This window comes from Hippopotamus amphibius, chromosome 9, assembly GCF_030028045.1.
Source record: "Hippopotamus amphibius kiboko isolate mHipAmp2 chromosome 9, mHipAmp2.hap2, whole genome shotgun sequence".
Taxonomy (NCBI): Eukaryota; Metazoa; Chordata; class Mammalia; order Artiodactyla; family Hippopotamidae; genus Hippopotamus; species Hippopotamus amphibius.
The window spans coordinates 138,531,610-138,548,757 of NC_080194.1; the positions used below are offsets into that span (position 1 = coordinate 138,531,610).

At 50.0% G+C, this 17,148-nt stretch overlaps 1 protein-coding gene across 8 annotated transcripts in view; it reads right to left on the minus strand.

The window, feature by feature from the left end:
- Positions 1-17,148, minus strand: part of TRRAP (transformation/transcription domain associated protein) — a 105,486-nt gene that overhangs the window by 33,962 nt on the left and 54,376 nt on the right. For all 8 annotated transcript variants that reach the window (XM_057748297.1, XM_057748292.1, XM_057748298.1 and 5 more), the window contains 18 exons: positions 15,714-15,833; positions 15,354-15,473; positions 14,789-14,953; positions 14,526-14,707; positions 14,116-14,314; positions 13,152-13,280; positions 11,101-11,367; positions 8,994-9,200; positions 7,799-7,957; positions 7,567-7,701; positions 7,130-7,240; positions 6,096-6,242; positions 4,475-4,688; positions 3,441-3,566; positions 2,396-2,542; positions 1,492-1,691; positions 796-917; positions 252-465 (listed from right to left, as the gene is read on the minus strand). In XM_057748297.1, coding sequence (XP_057604280.1) covers positions 252-465; positions 796-917; positions 1,492-1,691; positions 2,396-2,542; positions 3,441-3,566; positions 4,475-4,688; positions 6,096-6,242; positions 7,130-7,240; positions 7,567-7,701; positions 7,799-7,957; positions 8,994-9,200; positions 11,101-11,367; positions 13,152-13,280; positions 14,116-14,314; positions 14,526-14,707; positions 14,789-14,953; positions 15,354-15,473; positions 15,714-15,833 — 2,964 coding nt within the window. The remainder of the gene's footprint in view (positions 1-251; positions 466-795; positions 918-1,491; positions 1,692-2,395; positions 2,543-3,440; positions 3,567-4,474; positions 4,689-6,095; positions 6,243-7,129; positions 7,241-7,566; positions 7,702-7,798; positions 7,958-8,993; positions 9,201-11,100; positions 11,368-13,151; positions 13,281-14,115; positions 14,315-14,525; positions 14,708-14,788; positions 14,954-15,353; positions 15,474-15,713; positions 15,834-17,148) is intronic.

Below are 17,148 nucleotides of genomic sequence, written 5' to 3' on the forward strand. Positions count from 1 at the left end.
AAACGGCCTGACCGCTCCTGCAGGCCCTCATCCAGCACTCTGGTCCCCTGTGCTAAGGGGTCAGAGCCCACAGTGCTGCCAGGCTGGTCTGGCCTGGCTGCTCTACCTTCCTGCGTTAAGTCTTTTTCCTTCCTACTAGAGATTAAAGCAGTTCTGCGGTGGAGATGTCTGAGTCATCTTTGTGTGTGTAGACAACTGGCCCCGGGCACACCCCCACCCCACACACAGACTGTGAGCTGGGCCTGTCCTACCTCAATGCACTGCTTGATCCAGAAGTGGTTCCCCATGGCCTCCCAATTCTGGGAGCAGGTCACGTAGAGCAGGCGCTCATAGACGCGACGCTTCATAGAGTTGTCGAAAACCTCGAAAAACTTGGCCCTGATGAGCGGCTGGGCACAGCGCAGCCCAGAGAGAAAGGCAGGCTCGAGTTTCGCAGTCAGCTCGCTGCCCGACAACGTCTCATCCCTGGAATCGAAGGATCAACAACTGAGAGAGCAGCGCTACGCCGGACAGGGGACTCCTCAGGCCGTACGCAAACAAGCAGTGAACAAGAGGACACCAGCTTTCCGAAAAGCCACCACGAAGACCAAGCGTGTGTTCCAAACAGTCCTGGGCTGATGCAGCATCTGAGCAGAAGGCTCGTTAATGATGCCAAAGTATGTTATGCGCTTCAGTATTCAAATGAACATTTAAAATTTGAACATAGCAAGAAGATTAAAGAGTCACATTCCTGGCCGGTCAGAGATCACACTGGGGGCCTGACACAGGCAACAGTCGATTAAGTGCTGTGATTACCTGTAGACGTAGTTAACGAGGTCTAAAAACTGGGCATTTAGTTCAAGGTCTTCTGGGAAACGCTTTTCTATGTAGGTCATCATTTTCACAAGCAAAACGGACTTCTCCCGGAGTGTAGGTGTCTGCGCGAATTTGTTTTTTTAAAAGAAAAGGTCAATTATTTCTGTTTGAGAAAAGACACGTTCAAGAGTATCTCAGCCATCTGCTCTAATTTTCAAGCTCCTACAGTCTTGTCAGGTAAACTAAGATCGTTTCCAAATGGTTCTCTGGATGCTTAAGATCAAGACAGGTGCCAACATTATTTTCCTAGGGGCTACAGCTCACTTTGGAGAGAGAGCAACTAAACTAAAAAAATGAGAAGTTTGCAAGCACCTTACTAAATTAAAGAAGAGTCCCCCATCGTTATTTTTGGCGTAACTTCACCACCACAGAAGACTAACAAGCAAGGTTCACTTAACATTTTAACAGAAGTAAAACCGCATTAAGATAAGTGACCAGTTACTTCAAGTTTCTGTTTAAAATCTGTTAAGCACAGTGAGAAATATCCATCTTAAGGAAAGATCCTGTGAATGCAAATATTGGAAAAAAAATACGTTTAGCTTGAGAACTTGCAGAAGAGCTTAGCCACGCCTGAATTTCCTTTTACTTGCACAGGAAGGTCACCTGGCCAGAGCAGAGCCCCTCTTCCCAGCTCACCTGATTGGCTGCCATCGGGGAATTATTTTTAACCCATTCTTCCACAATTTTGACCACGGCCCGGAGGATCTTGGCGTCGGGGGACTTCTCGATGAGGGATGTCAGGATGGCTTGGATGAAGTTCTTGCGCATCTCCATGCTCATCACAGCCAGGCGCGTCTTCACCAGCTCCAGGCTCAACATCACCAGCTCACTAGTTCCTGTCATGCGGAGAAAGAGCCCAACCATCGTGACCTACCTGCCTCGGCAGGCAACCACCCACCCACACCGCGTGGCACGCTGGATTCTGCCTCTTTCCGCCCCAAAATATTTTCTGCAGCAACTAGAGCTCCGGGCTGTGAAGTGCCTCGTTGCTCTCTGACCACGCCGCCTTGCCAGGGGGGCCCTCTAAGAGCCTCCTCACGGGGGAGGGGACGAGGGAGCTGACAGGACCAGGGCAGGTAACCCCGTGTACAGCCAAGCCCTGGAGACACATGCCTGGCACTGGGGCTTTGAGGGGCATCTGGCAGAGTGACAACTGCAGCTCCCTGCCCACACCACCATGTCACCCGATTCCTGGGGCTCACAGCTCAGGTCTGCAACCTGCAACTTAACTCTTCTTCAGAAATAACAGCTCTGATAAAGCAATCTCTGTTTTACAGCACAATCGTTAGGTAACTCTCTCATCTAGTGGTGAATGTTCCTCAAGTTTCTCCATTCTTATGTTCACAAATTTTAAAAGCAGTTCATTTCAAAAATGAGTCTTATTTTGGTTGTAAATGAAATGCTTAGAACCTCTCTGTTAAGAGCAAATGATAAGGAATGGCACAGAAACAACAGGCACCCGTGCTGGCTTCCGAATCCAATCACAGCCGCACCACTCAGGTGTCGCCTCAGGGAGAAACACGGGGACCGCGCCTGTTACCTGAGGCTGCTTCTGTGCTGCCCGAGGCGGCCTGCGGGCTCAGGTGCTCGCGGACCATCTTCTGCAGGGAGCGCATGAAGACGGAGATCAGCCTGTCTATGTAGCTCGGGTTGTTGCTGCAGGCGGACTTGAGGATCATCAGGGTCCCTGAGAGGGAGAGTGCCAGGTGTTTAACTGAGTAAATCCTGGAGGACCTCCCTGGTGGTCCAGTGGTTAAGAATCCGCCTTCCAATGCAGGGGATGCAGGTTCGATCCCTGGTCCGGGAACTAGGATGCCGCACGCCGTGGGGGCTACAGAGCCCACACGCCGCAACTAGAGAGAAGCCTGAGAGAGGCAACGAAAAGACCCAACGCGCCGCACCTCAGACCCAACGCAGCCGAATAAGTAAATAAATATTTTTTAAAAATTGAGTAATTCACAAAAACGTACTATTTAAAACATTAAAAAACGTTCTAGACAAAAATGTACCATTTCTGACAAAAGTACAGGTTAATCCCAAATGTCAACATTACAGCTGACCCTTAAACATCACGTTTGAACCATGTGAGTCCACGTACACTCAGCTTCTGTCGACAGTAAACACTACAGCGCCACGTGATCCACGGTCGGCTGGCTCTGTGGGTGCGGGGCTGCAGGCACGGAGGAGCCATGTAAAGCACACAGCGGGCCGACTGTAACTCGCAAGACTTTCACCTGCACAGGGTCGGCGCCCAAGCCCTGCCTTGTTCAGGAGTCGGCGGTAAATGCTGCATAACAGCCTACACGGTTCCTCCTTAAACAACCTGAGGTTTGGGGACACCTGCATCTGAGGTTGAGGCGGGAGAAAGCTCTGCTGTTGGGTGGGGTGAGGGGTCATTCACCTCCAAGACCCCAGGGGACCGTGGCCTTCTGTGCACCTGGCCACCGCGTGCACCCTCAACAATGCATCAGCTCGAAGCTTCCCCCAACACCCTGCGCCCTTCCCAAAAGGAAAGCTTGTCCAGCAAGCAGAGACGGGTGCCCGGCTGGACCGCACTGGGAAAAGCACGATGGACACACACTCACCAAAGAGCTGGGAGGGGTTGGCACTGGTGGCCTTCTCGTAGTTGGTGAGGCCCTCGTAGATGACCTTGCCCACGGCTGCGTAGAGGCACTCCAGCTCCTCGTACTTGGAAGCCACGCTAGAAGTGCCTGAAACAGAAGCAGGAACCTGGGCTCTGGGGTCCGGCTTGCGGGCCCCGCCAGGCTCTGGGACGCTGACTCTCCTCAGGCCAGCACTGAACGTGGCTGTCCGACACCTGCAGGGACTGGCACAGGCACCTCTCACTGCAGGACAAGTGGTTCCCAGTTTACGGAGCTCAGTGCCCACCTTTCATGCCACCGAGCCTCGCCTGAAGACATTTACTTATAAGATGCCAAAATTCTATCTTGTCAGCTGTTCGACATTTGAGAAACTGCTTTAACCTAACTTTCTTTTAATACCTTATGGAGGGCTTCCTAGGTGGCACAGTGATTGAGAATCCGCCTGCCAATGCAGGGGACACGGGTTCGATTCCTGCTCTAGGAAGATCGCACATGCCGCGGAGCAACTAAGCCCATGCGCCACAACTACTGAGCCTGCACTTTAGAGCCCGTGAGCCACAACTATTGAGCCCATGTGCTGCAGCTACTGAAGCCCATGCGCCTAGAGCCCGTGCTCCGCAAAAAGAGAAGCCATGGCAATGAGGAGCCCGCGCAACACAACGAATAGTATCCCCCACTCACCGCAACTAAAAAGAAAGCCCGCACACAGCAAAAAAGACCCAACACAGCCAATAAAATAAATTAATTAATTAATTAAAAAAAATACCTTATGGAAACGGTAATATTCTCCTATGCAAAAAACCTGTATTTCCAAAGCTAACAAAAAACGTAATACAAAGACTGCTACCGTGAAGTTTTTACATCAACTTTTTTTAAAAGAAAGTTTGAAGGTACGAAGGAAAACAGGATAATAAAATGCTGCGTACAGTGACCGGAGGGTGAGCGTTCTCAGGTAACAAGCTCTGTGCCCACCCACCCACTCAGAAAGAAAGGTGCCAGTGGCAAAGGTCACATACTTGGCTCCGTTGGGAAAATACTCATGAGGCGTGAGAGGAGGCTGTGGACGGCTCGTAACACTTTGGTGTTTCCGCACGTCATGCAGGCCGCGATTCCACGCTGCAGGGGCTTGAAGCTGCTCAGGATGGCTGGGGACTGCAGGACGGTCAGCAAGAAGCTCAGTACTTCCAACCCTGTGCAGATGTTTCCGTAGTTCACTTGATTGGGCTGCTCCTGATGGAGGACACAAGTCACACACGGGTGAGATAAACAGTACAGTGAATTACAGAAACAGAAACCAAGCAAAATGAAAACCACGTGCCAATGGGAGCTGGGAAATGAAATTAACAACCACTGAAGAATGAACACATCAGACATACAAATGACCACCACATTTTATTAACACAGTAGGATTTCATAATCTTCCTTTTAATAAACTTGCTTTAAACATTTAGCCAAGCTTCCTTTTAAAAGCTCATGAAAAATATTAAAATTCAACATTACATAGTACTAAAACTTTGAAAATCACTAAAGTCTGGTTTAAAAAGGCAATTATTGTAATGATTTTTGCTTTTCTCCTCTCATATTTTTAATTAAAATACAAATATCCTTCCAAAAGGAAGTAGCTTTGAAACTGTGTATCATGAAATCAATCTAACAGATTGTCAGCATTAAAAGAAAGAAACAGAATAAAGCAGGAAACACAGCACGAGGTTTACAGTGAGGACTGAGCGCGGCTCTATGCCACGTGTCTGCAGCTGCAGATGCCCTGTGTGCGCGCTGCGGCGAGGCGGACTGTGGGGAGAGGCAGGAAGCCAGTGTGCGCAGACTCCTGGCTCTTGGAAAACGCCAGCCTGTGACGGGGCTGAGCTTGAGTCAAGTGTGACTACCTTTGATGGCAAAATAATTTGACCTTTCAAAAAGAAAAAGAGGAAAGAAACCTGCAGATAATCTAGAACTTAAGCATGAGGCTTGAATCAAAGCACGTGCTGCACACTCAGAGGGCCAACTACCCTACTGTTCTCCATACCACAGGTAACCTGTGTACCCCTTCAAAACACTTGAGCGACGACGCTAATCTTTACAGCAGAGAGTACAAGCGCTTGCAGTAGGTTTTATAATCCTGAGACCGAAAGCTTCCACCACAGAACTAGACAAACGGAACCACACCCTGGTAATGACATGGATACGGCAAGAGAATAGCGTCGGGAACCTCTGGAAAATTACAGGATCATGGTCTCTACAGAAACAAAAACCACGAACAAATCTACTACATAATCAGCATTTGGGGCTGTCTCTTATTACCTGACTATACAGTGCTATGTCCATCATTCAAGCTGTTTTAAAAATTCAACTTAATTTTAAAGGTTGTTGCGTAAGTCAACTAAAAATGTTTATTCCACATCAGCTGGTAGGTGGGTTTAAGAAATGAGTCTGTGAAAGGCAAGAGAACTACTCTGTTTTCAAGACTCCTAACTCTCCCTGGGATGGAAGTGAGAGCTGAAGCTTTAAAATCGTTTTCAGGGCATGACAGGCCCTCCTCATTAGCCAGTGGCCAGAGGAGGGGCGGAAGGGGCCATGACCGCCGCAAGCACGGAGATCAGGGTTGGCGGCCCGCCTGCCCCAGGCCCTCGCACCTACCACGCTCATCAGCAGCTTGTCGAACCACTGCAGTTTGAGCTCCGACTTGGACCACATGTCCGGTCGCAAGGCCGTCTTCAGAAGAGTCACACACCGGCGGGACAGCACCTCTCCAGGAGACCCCGCTGTGTTGGTGTTGTCGTTAACCTGGAAGGTCACTCACGCTCAAGCCCCCGAGTTTCCCTGCACAGGTTCACCGTCATCTGGCCCACGCCCTCCTGCCCCAGCACTCCACCTCCTGCCCACCTCCTCTCCTGCCTCAACTCTGCCACCTCTGCTCCCCCTGGGGCCCCCCTCCTCCCAGTGGGACAGTGGTGACTTGCACTCATTCGTGTGATTCATCGATTAGCCCAGCAGGCTCCCCGAGGTCCTCCCGGCTGGGCCTCCCCGGCCGCGCCCAGCACGCTGCAGCACGTGAGAAAGGATCAGCTGAACAGCTTAGTACTGTTTTCAGTGCTTGGAGAGCCTCGATAGTGTTGCAAGATACACTATTTTTTAATAATTATAAAAACTATAAGGGAAATTTCATTTACAAGGTTTTTTTAAAATACAAAAATGAAAATTTTCAGAAATGGATTCCCAACAACTGCATGAAAATATATTATTGATGTGAATGGTAAACAAATGCGAGTTACAAAGCATCTGAATTACTAATGTTGTCCGTAACGTATGTGCGTTGGATCAACCCAACACCACTATGGAGCAGGTAACTCGGAAGTCACATCATTCGCCCAAGACCACTGAACTGCCGTGTTCTGCCAACACCAACATGCTGCTCATTGTAAGATATGCCATCATTTTATCACTGCTGGAAAACACTGTTTTTTAAAATCCTATTATAAAACACAGGCAGATTTCAGAAATATCAGCATGTCATGAACAAATGGAATTTGGTATGAAAGGGACAAAACTAGCTCTCAGACCTTGGTTTGTCTAGTTCTGCCTAAACCATCACAGACCGTCAAACTCACTGGGGTCTACCAAGCAGCCTTTGTTCGGAAGGATCCCTAGCCTGCAACACGCAGATACCACACCTGACAGGCCACGCGAATGAGGAAGTTCACCACGGTGTCCGTGTGCTGCTTGTCGATGGGCTTGGCAAGGAGGGAGTCAGCGCCCGGCAGGGACTGGCTGCGCCCGAACACCTGAGACGACAGGAAGACAGTTCTCAGCAGTGCGGCTCCTAACTGCTCGCGGCCCTCCTCCCCGGGGCAGACCTCGTCCTGGGCACCAGGGACACCCCCGGCAGGGGTGGTATCTGCAAACGGCGGACATGCGAAGCAGCCACGGACAAAGGACGGGGTCCGGTGTGCGCGACTGAAAGGGTGTGAGGCCCAGGAAGCCGGGCTGTGGGCACAGCCTCTCCCAGCTGTCCTGCAGGCCGGCGCTGGGCACTTGGCCCACACTCAAAGCTCGATGGATAAATGCACCCGTGAAAGCAGGCACACGCGGCCTGTGGGCGGGCTCTTACTGCACTGATGGCTCCCGTCGCTGTCCTGAAGCGTTTCACTTCCTGCGCGGAGTCCACTGACAGGCCCCTTTTAATGGAAGATGACACGGAGTTGACGCCTTCTCCACTTGAATTTGGGTCCATGTCTGAATCCGGCTGAAAGAAACACACCCACATGTGACTCTCCTGACTGCACTCTAGGGAGAGGCCTAAGGAACACAGTCAGGGAAGACCAGCGGGGCTGACGCCCTACCTGCTGGTCCTTGATCCTCTGCAGCTCCCACTTGATGACGACTTCCGACAGGTCCACGGCCAGCCGCCGCTGCTCGATGGTGACGCTGGGCGTGAAGCCCAGCCTCTGCATGGCGCTGACCATGTGCTGCACCAGGTGGTGGCGCACCGGGTAGTACACCTGCGGGCACGGGCTGGGTCACTCCAGGAACGCCACACGCCACCCCGGCAAGCACATCCGCGCACACACACACACAGGCAACCTGCCTCAGCCCCACACACACGACCCCACCGCCTGCTCCAGAGCCCTGAGCCGTAACTCAAGCACAGTCATTCTCATCGCCTTTCCGATGGCTGCTTATCCCCCCACCCCCAGAGTCCCAACATGAGCAGGTTTCAGCCTTTCAGGACCATCTTTAGAAAATGCTGAAACACTGAACTCTCTTCAGGTGGGCAAGTCTAGTCACATGGATTAAACTTCTGACTTCATGTCATAAAAGTCAGCCGTGCCAAGATGCAAATTCCCAATTCTAAAAGAGCTGGCTGTAAAAGAAGTAGCTTTCAATTCAATCCTTTCTCAACTTTACCCAAAATCTACAACGTCTAAATATAAATAAATCCAACAAAGGGGGTGATCTGTTTACAGAGAAGGAGGTGCCAGTAACCCCGTCAAGCCAAGTTACCAAAACCTAGAGTTGATGGCGCCTACCTCCCACCTCAGAGCAACAGCTCATCTGTGCTCACGGATAACTGAGTACAGCTGACCCTTGAACAGCACGGGGGTCAGGGCACCCACCCTTCACAGAGTCACAAACACTAGTATAAATTTTACGGTCAGCCCTCTCTATCCGTGGTTCCGCATCCACAGATTCAACCAAGCACAGATTGTGTAACTGTAGTACGTATTTTTTGAAAAATATCTGCGTATAACTGGACCCACACAGTTCAAACCCTTGCTCTTCAAAGGTCAACAAGAAAAATGCCATCTCAGAAAAAAAGCATATACCTGGGACATATTCTCTAAACTACAGCAATTTCCATGCTGATAAGGCCATACACACACCCATACTAATCAATGGGTCAGAACTACCTTCCCCGAAAGATGCACGACCACCTTACCACTGCAGAAGATGAGACAGGCAAGACTTGAAAGCAAAAGCCCGAGAGTGTACCTGCTCTGAAGCAGCCTACACTGACCTACAGCACCTCCTACACACCTTGAAGTGCTGCACTATCAAATGCAGGATGTGGACCAGCTGCGGGACGGTGTGCCCCTCCTCCACGATGATCTTCCTCGTCCAGTGGGTCAGCATCTGGTGCCCGTCCTCCATCCGGGCAGGCACCGCCGGAGTCAGAATGGCCATTGCCTGCCTAACAATCGCTCGGGCTTCCATTGCATGGGCCTTGAGAAGACTATGAAAAACCTAAGACAGGACAGAAATATTGACAGAATTTTAAGGCTTTAAGAAACAAGGTAAAAGCAATCATGTAGAACTAAGGCATGATATTTCTGCAAAACAATTTAAAAAAATTCCTTAGGGCTCTCTTTTAGGAAAGAACGAAGTAGTTACTTTCTCTTCCATTCAGTTTTGATCAATGAATACGTCTGCTCTAACACTTTCTGAGCACCTGTCACGTGCCCGTGGGGACCTAGGTGGAGCGAACAGCTCCTGCAGTGTGACCAGTGGAAAGTCGGTGGAGGGATACCGAACATTTCACTCCGGCCCCAGGAAAGAAAACGGAGGGAAAGGGGCCCCTCTCAGAGGCAGTCCTGGGTTAGTTCAAGTGAAACCCTGATGGAAGTCGAAGTGATGGGAACACAGCCCAGCCTGCGGGCACCGAGGGTGGACGGAACAGGACGGGGACAGGATACGACAAGACTTGCCGAGCCTGCAGCCTGGGAGAAGAGCAGGGTGTCACAGATGTCCCTGGGGTCTCTGGCCCAGAGAAGTTCCCAAGAGGGAGTGGCCAGAGCAAAGAATCAAGAGTGACTCACAGGGGCTTCCTAGGTGGCACAATGGTTAAGAATCTGCCTGCCAATGCAGGGGACATGGGTTCGAGTCCTGCTCCAGGAAGATCCCACATGCCGTGGAGCAACTAAGCCCGTGTGCCACAACTATTGAACCTGTACTTTAGAGCCCGTGAGCCACAACTATTGAGCCCATGTGCTGCAACTACTGAAGCCCACATGCCTAGAGCCCATGCTCTGCAACAAGAGAAGCCACGGCAATGAGGAGCCTGCGCACCACAATGAAGAGTAGGCCCCACTCACTGCAACTAAAAAAAAAAAAGCCTGCGCACAGCAAAAAAGACCCAACACAGCCAATAAAGTAAATAAATAAATAAACAGATAAATAAAATAAGTTATACGAAAAAAAAGTGACTCACAGGACAGGATGAGCCAGCACTCACCAGGTGCTTAACAGGACAGACAGGCTGAGCACTCAAGTGTATGACTGTGTTTAATTCTTACATAGAGACAGTGACAAACTCAGTCAGAGTCACAGAACTCATGAGTGGAAGAAACGAAACCTGAACCCAGGCTGCCTGACATCAAAGCCTAACCCCCTGGGCAGTACAGGGAACATGTGCTTCATTCAGACCATCAACCCCGAGAGGGGTTCAGAGACGAGGGTGCAAGGGTGCCTGCTGTCTGTCTTCAGCTAAGGTGTGGGCCGGGGCCCTTGACAAAACATTTTCATAGAATGAGTAGAGGAGTGTGAGGGGGACAAAGCAGACACTGTCTTGTTTCAAAAGCAAGGTAGGGGCTTTCCTGGTGGTGCAGTGGTTAAGAATCCACCTGCCAATGCAGCGGACACGGGTTCGAGCCCTGGTCCAGGAAGACACCACATGCCACGGAGCAACTAAGCCCGTGAGCCACAAATATTGAGCCTGCGCTCTACTGAAGCCCGCTCGCCTAGAGCCCATGCTCTGCAACAAGAGAAGCCACTGCAATGAGAAGCCCGTGCACCGCAGTGAAGAGTAGCTCTCACTTGCCACAACTAGAGAAACCCCACACGCAGCAACGAAGACCCAATGCAGCCAAAAAAAAAAAAAAAAAGTAAAATAAATAAATAAATTTATATATATAAAGAAAAAGCAAGGCAGGCAGAGCAGGAATGGGGAGGGAGGGCGGGAATGAATCATCGTGGAGGTTTCACAGTCATATAAAGACGGCAGAGGAGCATTTTTAAATGTACTGGGAAAGAGCACGTAGGGAAGGAGACTGTGCGCGTGTGCGTACTCAGGAGCAGCGCATGTGCGTGTGCGCACCGGCAGTCCCAGGCGGGTCGCGGTGCGGGCAGATGGAAGGGAGCCGCGTACCTGTAGGACGATCTTCTTGTGTATCGCAAACTTGGCGATGATGTGGGCCAGCAGCAAGTGCCCGCTGTACTTGCAGGCGGGGTCCACGCAGGCCTTGGAGAGCAGGCAGGGCCACGCGAAGGTCATGAGGCGGCGCAGCTTGCTGTTGCGGTTCTTGTTGTTGTCGTGGATGTGGTGTGGCGCGTGCTCCACCAGCAGCGTGGCGAACTGCAGCAGGTAGATGCGCAGCGAGTCCAGCATGTCTGCCTGCTTCTCGGGGTCCAGGACCTGGGGGGGGGGGAGGAGCACAAGGGTGGACGCTGCTCCTGAATGTTACCTGCGGAGGGCTGCTCGACAAGGCTAAGCCTTAACACACACACACACACACACACACACACTCTCTCTCTCTCTATATATATATATACACATAATATTAAGCTTTACAATGATGGACTCAGAGACGTCACATCAGTTTTCCTTTTATATACAGATCACAAACTCGATGAATTTAATGTTGAAAAAAGGGGTAGGCTTAGAAGTCAGAATGCAATGGACAAGAGGGTTTGACGTAGAAAAGGAATACTAGCTCTTCCATGCAAGGTGATTCAGTACTGAGTTTCTTAATTTCCAAGTAACTGAGATTTTTTTTTTCCTAGTCAACCATTAATTAACTTGTCCTTATTTTTTAGCATTATGATCAGAAAATGTTACCTACCCAAAAAATCTCCTTTTTTAAGAAAACTGTTTTACTTTCCTACGCAGTCAAGTATCGGATAGGGGTTTACACGTGTTTCATGAATATAAGAAAAAAGTGCACCGTGAGGGACATGCTACACGTCTCTACTGAGTCAAGCATGCTGACCACATGACCCAGTAAGCACCCTAACCACCTCTTGCAGAACACCTGCCAGACTGACGTCTTCCTCAGCAACTGTGTTTTCAGCAGGTCCCTTTAGCCCCTACGTCCCCTTCTCCCCTGGACGTGCTGCTTCACGGTGGCCCCTCCCCAGGGGCACCGGCCTGCCCAGCACCGTTTATCCTCACTGCTACTCGAGATCCCGGCTCCTCACACACGCCGGGTCGGCAGTGTCTGGCCCCGAGGACACAGCCTAGAGAAGGCAGCGCAAGGGAGAGAGGCTGCGTCCGGGTCACCAACCCCCCACAGCTGCCCAGAATAAGGCAAATATCAGTATGCAGACCGAAAGTAATTCCTTGGGCTCAGCTCTCACTCCCACAGAAGGGTGGGGTTCACACTGCAGGAAGGAGGCCCATCTTAATGGACAAAGACTATGGAAAGCCCAGCAACCCGTCAGCGTGAACAGCACTCCCTCTGCCTGGACCCCAGGACGGAGTGGTGAGGAAACCAGTGTGTCCTTCCTGAGAACAGTACTCCACGGACGCCGTGCCGAGACGGGGAATGCCCACGGCGCCCGGCACTCCACCGCCACCCTCGCACGAACACTCAGTCCAGTAAGCTCGAGGCAAACTCAACATCTGCTGGTGAAGTTCAACAGCCTAACTGTGGAGGACGGCCGAGGCACCGTGGGAAACAGTGCAGGCATTTCTTAAGCGAACACTTGACTCCAAAAGCCTCACTAGTGCAAACTGCAAACACTATTGTAAAAGTGCTGAGCCCCGAGCTAACTTCAGACGTCCTGCTGCCACAACAACGTTTCACGAACTTGGCAGCAAAGGGTCACAGTGACAACTGGATCTAGTCTAACATTCTCACTGGCTTTTAGTGATTCTTTTGCAAAGCTGAAGACAAAAACAGACTGTGAAAACTCTACTGACCAGCAACAGAGGTTTCTAGAAAACAACTGTGATATCTGAATCTTCACCGAGGTATATTCTGTCTCTCAATGGAATTGATTAATGTGGAAAAGATAATTCATTCCACAGGGAGGATGCCTTAATAAATTCACTAGTAAGAATTATAATGCTCTGCTATAAATTAATGCAATCATGAAAAATAAAAGCCTTAGAGAAATAAGTTTATTTCAATGAACCCATCACACTCACACACATCTCCCAAGTTACTTTTCAGGCCAATGCATGGTTAGTGGTGTCACCTTGGTTATAAACACACTGGTGATGCTCTCCGGGTTATCGCCTTCTGGATTGGGAGGTCCTAAGAGCTGCTCTCCTTCTCCCTTCTCAAAGCTGTATAAGAAAGCAGGATTCAAGATATGCTGCAGAACCTACAAGAAAATTTTACAGTGAAGGAGAAGGAAAACAAAGCCATGCTTGCTCGCTCGCTCGCTCACTCTCTCTCTCACTCTCTCTCTCACTAGGCAGCAGAACCGCCAGCTTGGTCACGCTACACCACCAACTTAGACCGCAACCAAAGGCGCAGCTGACAATCTTGTCTTTTAATAAAATGGCAACCGTAAAGGTAGGTTAAAAAAACCGAGGAAAGGGACTTCCTAGGTGGCGCAGTGGGTAAGAATCCGCCTGCCAATGCAGGGGACACGGGTTCGATCCCTGCCCCAGGAAGATACCACATGCCACAGAGCAACTAAGCCCGTGCGCCACAACTATTGAGCCTGCACTCTAGAGCCCGTGAGCCACAACTATTAAGCCCATGTGCCACAACTACTGAAGCCCACACACCTACAGCCCGTGCTCTGCAACGAGAGGCCACCGCAATGAGAAGCCAGCTCACCACAACGAAGAGTGGTGCCCGCTCACCGCAACTAGAGAAAGCCTGTGTGCAGCAACAAAGACCCAACACAGCCAATAAAATAAATAAATTAATTAATTAATAAATTAAAAAAAAAAACAAAACTGAGGAAAAGAGGCGTTGGCCTGGTGCACTCTTCTCACCCCAAACAAGTTGTTTAATGAAAACAAGGGAACTAACGAACTACTAGTCAACACTGGTTCACGGCTGGACCTGCCTTACATTTCTCAACAATGCAACTTTCCTCGTACATGGCCCAGACGAGGAGAGAGAGCAGAACACAAGTAGTGCCCTTGACTCCAGAAAATGAGCTCAAACTCCACGGCTTTTCCCGAAATAACAGTGGGACCCACCTTGGCTTTCAGTTCATCTCCGAAGTTGGGGTCATTGAAGTCCACGAAGCGAAAAAACAGGGCACGTTTTTGAGCGATGCTGTAATTTTTGGGAATCTCTTCCTCCATGTACTCTTTTAAGAACGTCATGTTGCAGAGGAAACGACCAGTGAAGGCCCGGAGCAGCTGGAACAGCAATTCTATGTCTCCATAATTCCTTCTGAAGGGTCAAAATAAGAAGGCAGGTTAAACTACGGCAAATTTCAAAACTGTGTATGACGTTCGACTTGCTTTTAAGCAGCTCAGAGTTACAGCCCATCATCTACAACAAACGTGATGACACACATGCAGTGAACCCAGCGATCACGGCTCAGGGAGAAGGCTTATCAGGGAGAGGAGGCACTTGGTGCAGAGCACCCAGATGCACCCACTTGCAGTAATTCAGCAGACAGTAGGCCAGCAGCTTGGGCTCCTTCCAGTTGGTGGCCGCCATGTTCTCCTTCCGGTGTCTTTCCTGAAAGGTGTCGCTGACCCACACGCGTCTCAGCTGGCTCACCAGAGAGTGCTGATTGGCCAGCCAGGAGTCGTCGTTTTTAACTATGATACTGATGATCTGTCGGAGAGAAGACAGTGAGGACGCTGACAGGGTTCTCCCCATGGCGCGACTAAACGTCTGAGATGAGAGCCGCGCTACCTTGATGGCCTGGAACTGCAGGTCCAGGCGCAGGGTGCTGGTGCTGGGCGAGCCGGGGCGCACGGCTGTCTGGGTGCCACCGGGCAGCAGCAGCGTGATGAACCGGTTGGGGTTAGCCGCCAGCACATCTCGGAGAGGTCTGGCATCTTTGTGTTTTAAAAAACTCTGAAAACAACACAAAACACCTGTTTTAAGCTAATCGAAACCCACAAAATGTTGAAATGATATAAACTCTAAGGTTCTCCCCAAATCTCCTGAGGCAGGCAAAAAAAAGAAAAAAAGAAAAGAAAAAGAAAGAAATCACTGTAAGCACCCTCTTTAAAAAGTGCTTTTTAGACATTAATCACACTTTATGATTTCCATAATCCTAGCAGCTCATTCATTTGTTACCACCACCAAAATCCTACAGAGAGGGATTCCTGGACTTGAGCTCTTGACATGCACAACCATGTTTCTAATATTTAAATACATGAGAGAAAACTAAAGCCAGGACACTGAGGAGTGAAATACAAGTTTCAGACTGTCGAGCACCAGCAGGGCCCCCGACCCCGGCCCAGGCTCCCACCATGAACATCCTGCTCCACTGGGGGTCATTCAGCGTGGCTTCCATCATGAACAGCTCCACGGTCTGTGAGGGGTGGCGGGTCAGGAACTTGATCAGAGGCTCTCTGAACGGACTGCCAGCCTAGAAAACACGTGGTGAAAGCGGCACCTTTCAGGGGCTTGAGGCTTTTCTGGTCGAGCAACCTCACACAGTTCCAGTGTGCACATCTCCCCCTCGTAACTGGAGTGCACACACCATAAGCAACTGTTAACCCCCAACAGCTTCATACTGTTAGATTAACCCACCCAAAATACGACAGTGAAAACACTACAAGCAACAAACGGGGAAAGAAATGGAATTAGCTCAAGTTCGACCATTTACCTCGATCAACATAGCACGTTCTGTTTTCATCACGACCTCTAACAAAGGCTTGACCAGGGTTTGGGGTGCAGCTGGGATCAGATGAAAAAGGTTTATGATTGCCGAACAAATTTTCATTTCCTAATGAAGAGAACCAGAAATTATAAAATAGGCCAATTAATTTTGCCATCTAGAGATACCAACATCACTACAGACCCTGCTAGGCTCTAGCTACATTCGCAAGGCTAGCCAACAGAAGCAGAGTTAACATGTATCAATAAAAAGCCACAACTCACCAATCTCAGATTACAGCTGTGGCCTAAGGAAACTACCTGCCCTTGGCCTTCAGATTTCATCTGTCAGTGGAGGGGAGAGGGAGCAGACTGTGTACCTGGGTGATGGTGCTGTCTTTGCTTTTACGCACACTGACCAGCACTGGAAGTGAGCTTTTGGGCTGCCGAGGTGAGCGAGCCCCACCCCGGGGGGTGGGGGGGATCATGCCCGAGGCCATGAGCATTAGGGTTCCCTCACATTGCCAAGACATCACAGGGTCTTCCCAATGTACTAAGTTCTGAGGGCACAGGCTTCTTTTGCCTTCAAAACTTAGCACAAAGTCCTCAAAAATTTTTTTGAAGTATTTACCCTGGAAATTAATTATCAATGTAAATAAATGACTGGCTGTGGTAAAGAATTTGTCAACTGGGCCTGAAAATAAAGCTGATAAACTACTTTAAGGAATCATATGAAAAAGGTGGGATGCCAAGAATTTTGTACTTTTTAAACGCGCTAACAGTTCAGCGGCCAATTACTGAGTGTCATTCCAACTTTCCGTTCTGCGTCAGTTCCCACGGTTTTGTGTCTGCCATTCAGGCCATGGGGAAGGGAAGACTCCCTGATGTCCCATCCTGGGTGGTGGGTAACAGGATACCCACGACTCTAAACAGGTAAAATGGGGATGATAAACACCAGTTGGGAGGGACCACGTCCCAGCAGCACTGGAGATACTTCTCAAAATGCCTCTTTAAGCCAAAAGGCAAAACGCTGAGATGGGTAAGAAATGAGAAGACTCCGCTCAGTGAGGCCCCCATGCCTCCTCTAGCGTCCTCTTCTGCAGTGTTTCCAAGTGTTCAGGCAGATTAAGTTCTGTCCTGAAATTAGAGTAAGCTTCTAACAATGGTACTTTCATCTTGAAGGTTTTCACTTTCAAAAAGCACTGTCACAAAATCGCTTCTGGCCTTTATGTCACCACTGGAAGGCGGGAATGAAAGGTTATCACCATCCCCATTTTACAGAAGAGGGAAAGCTCAGGGCTGGACTGTCCAGGGTCCGTGTCATGACCGCCGCAGTGAGGCATGCGTGAGAGACACGCAGGAGCCTGGGTGCAGGAGGAGCAAGGGGGTTTCAGTTTCAGGCAGCTGGTCAGTCAGAGGAAATGGAACTCCTCCCATTTTCTAGC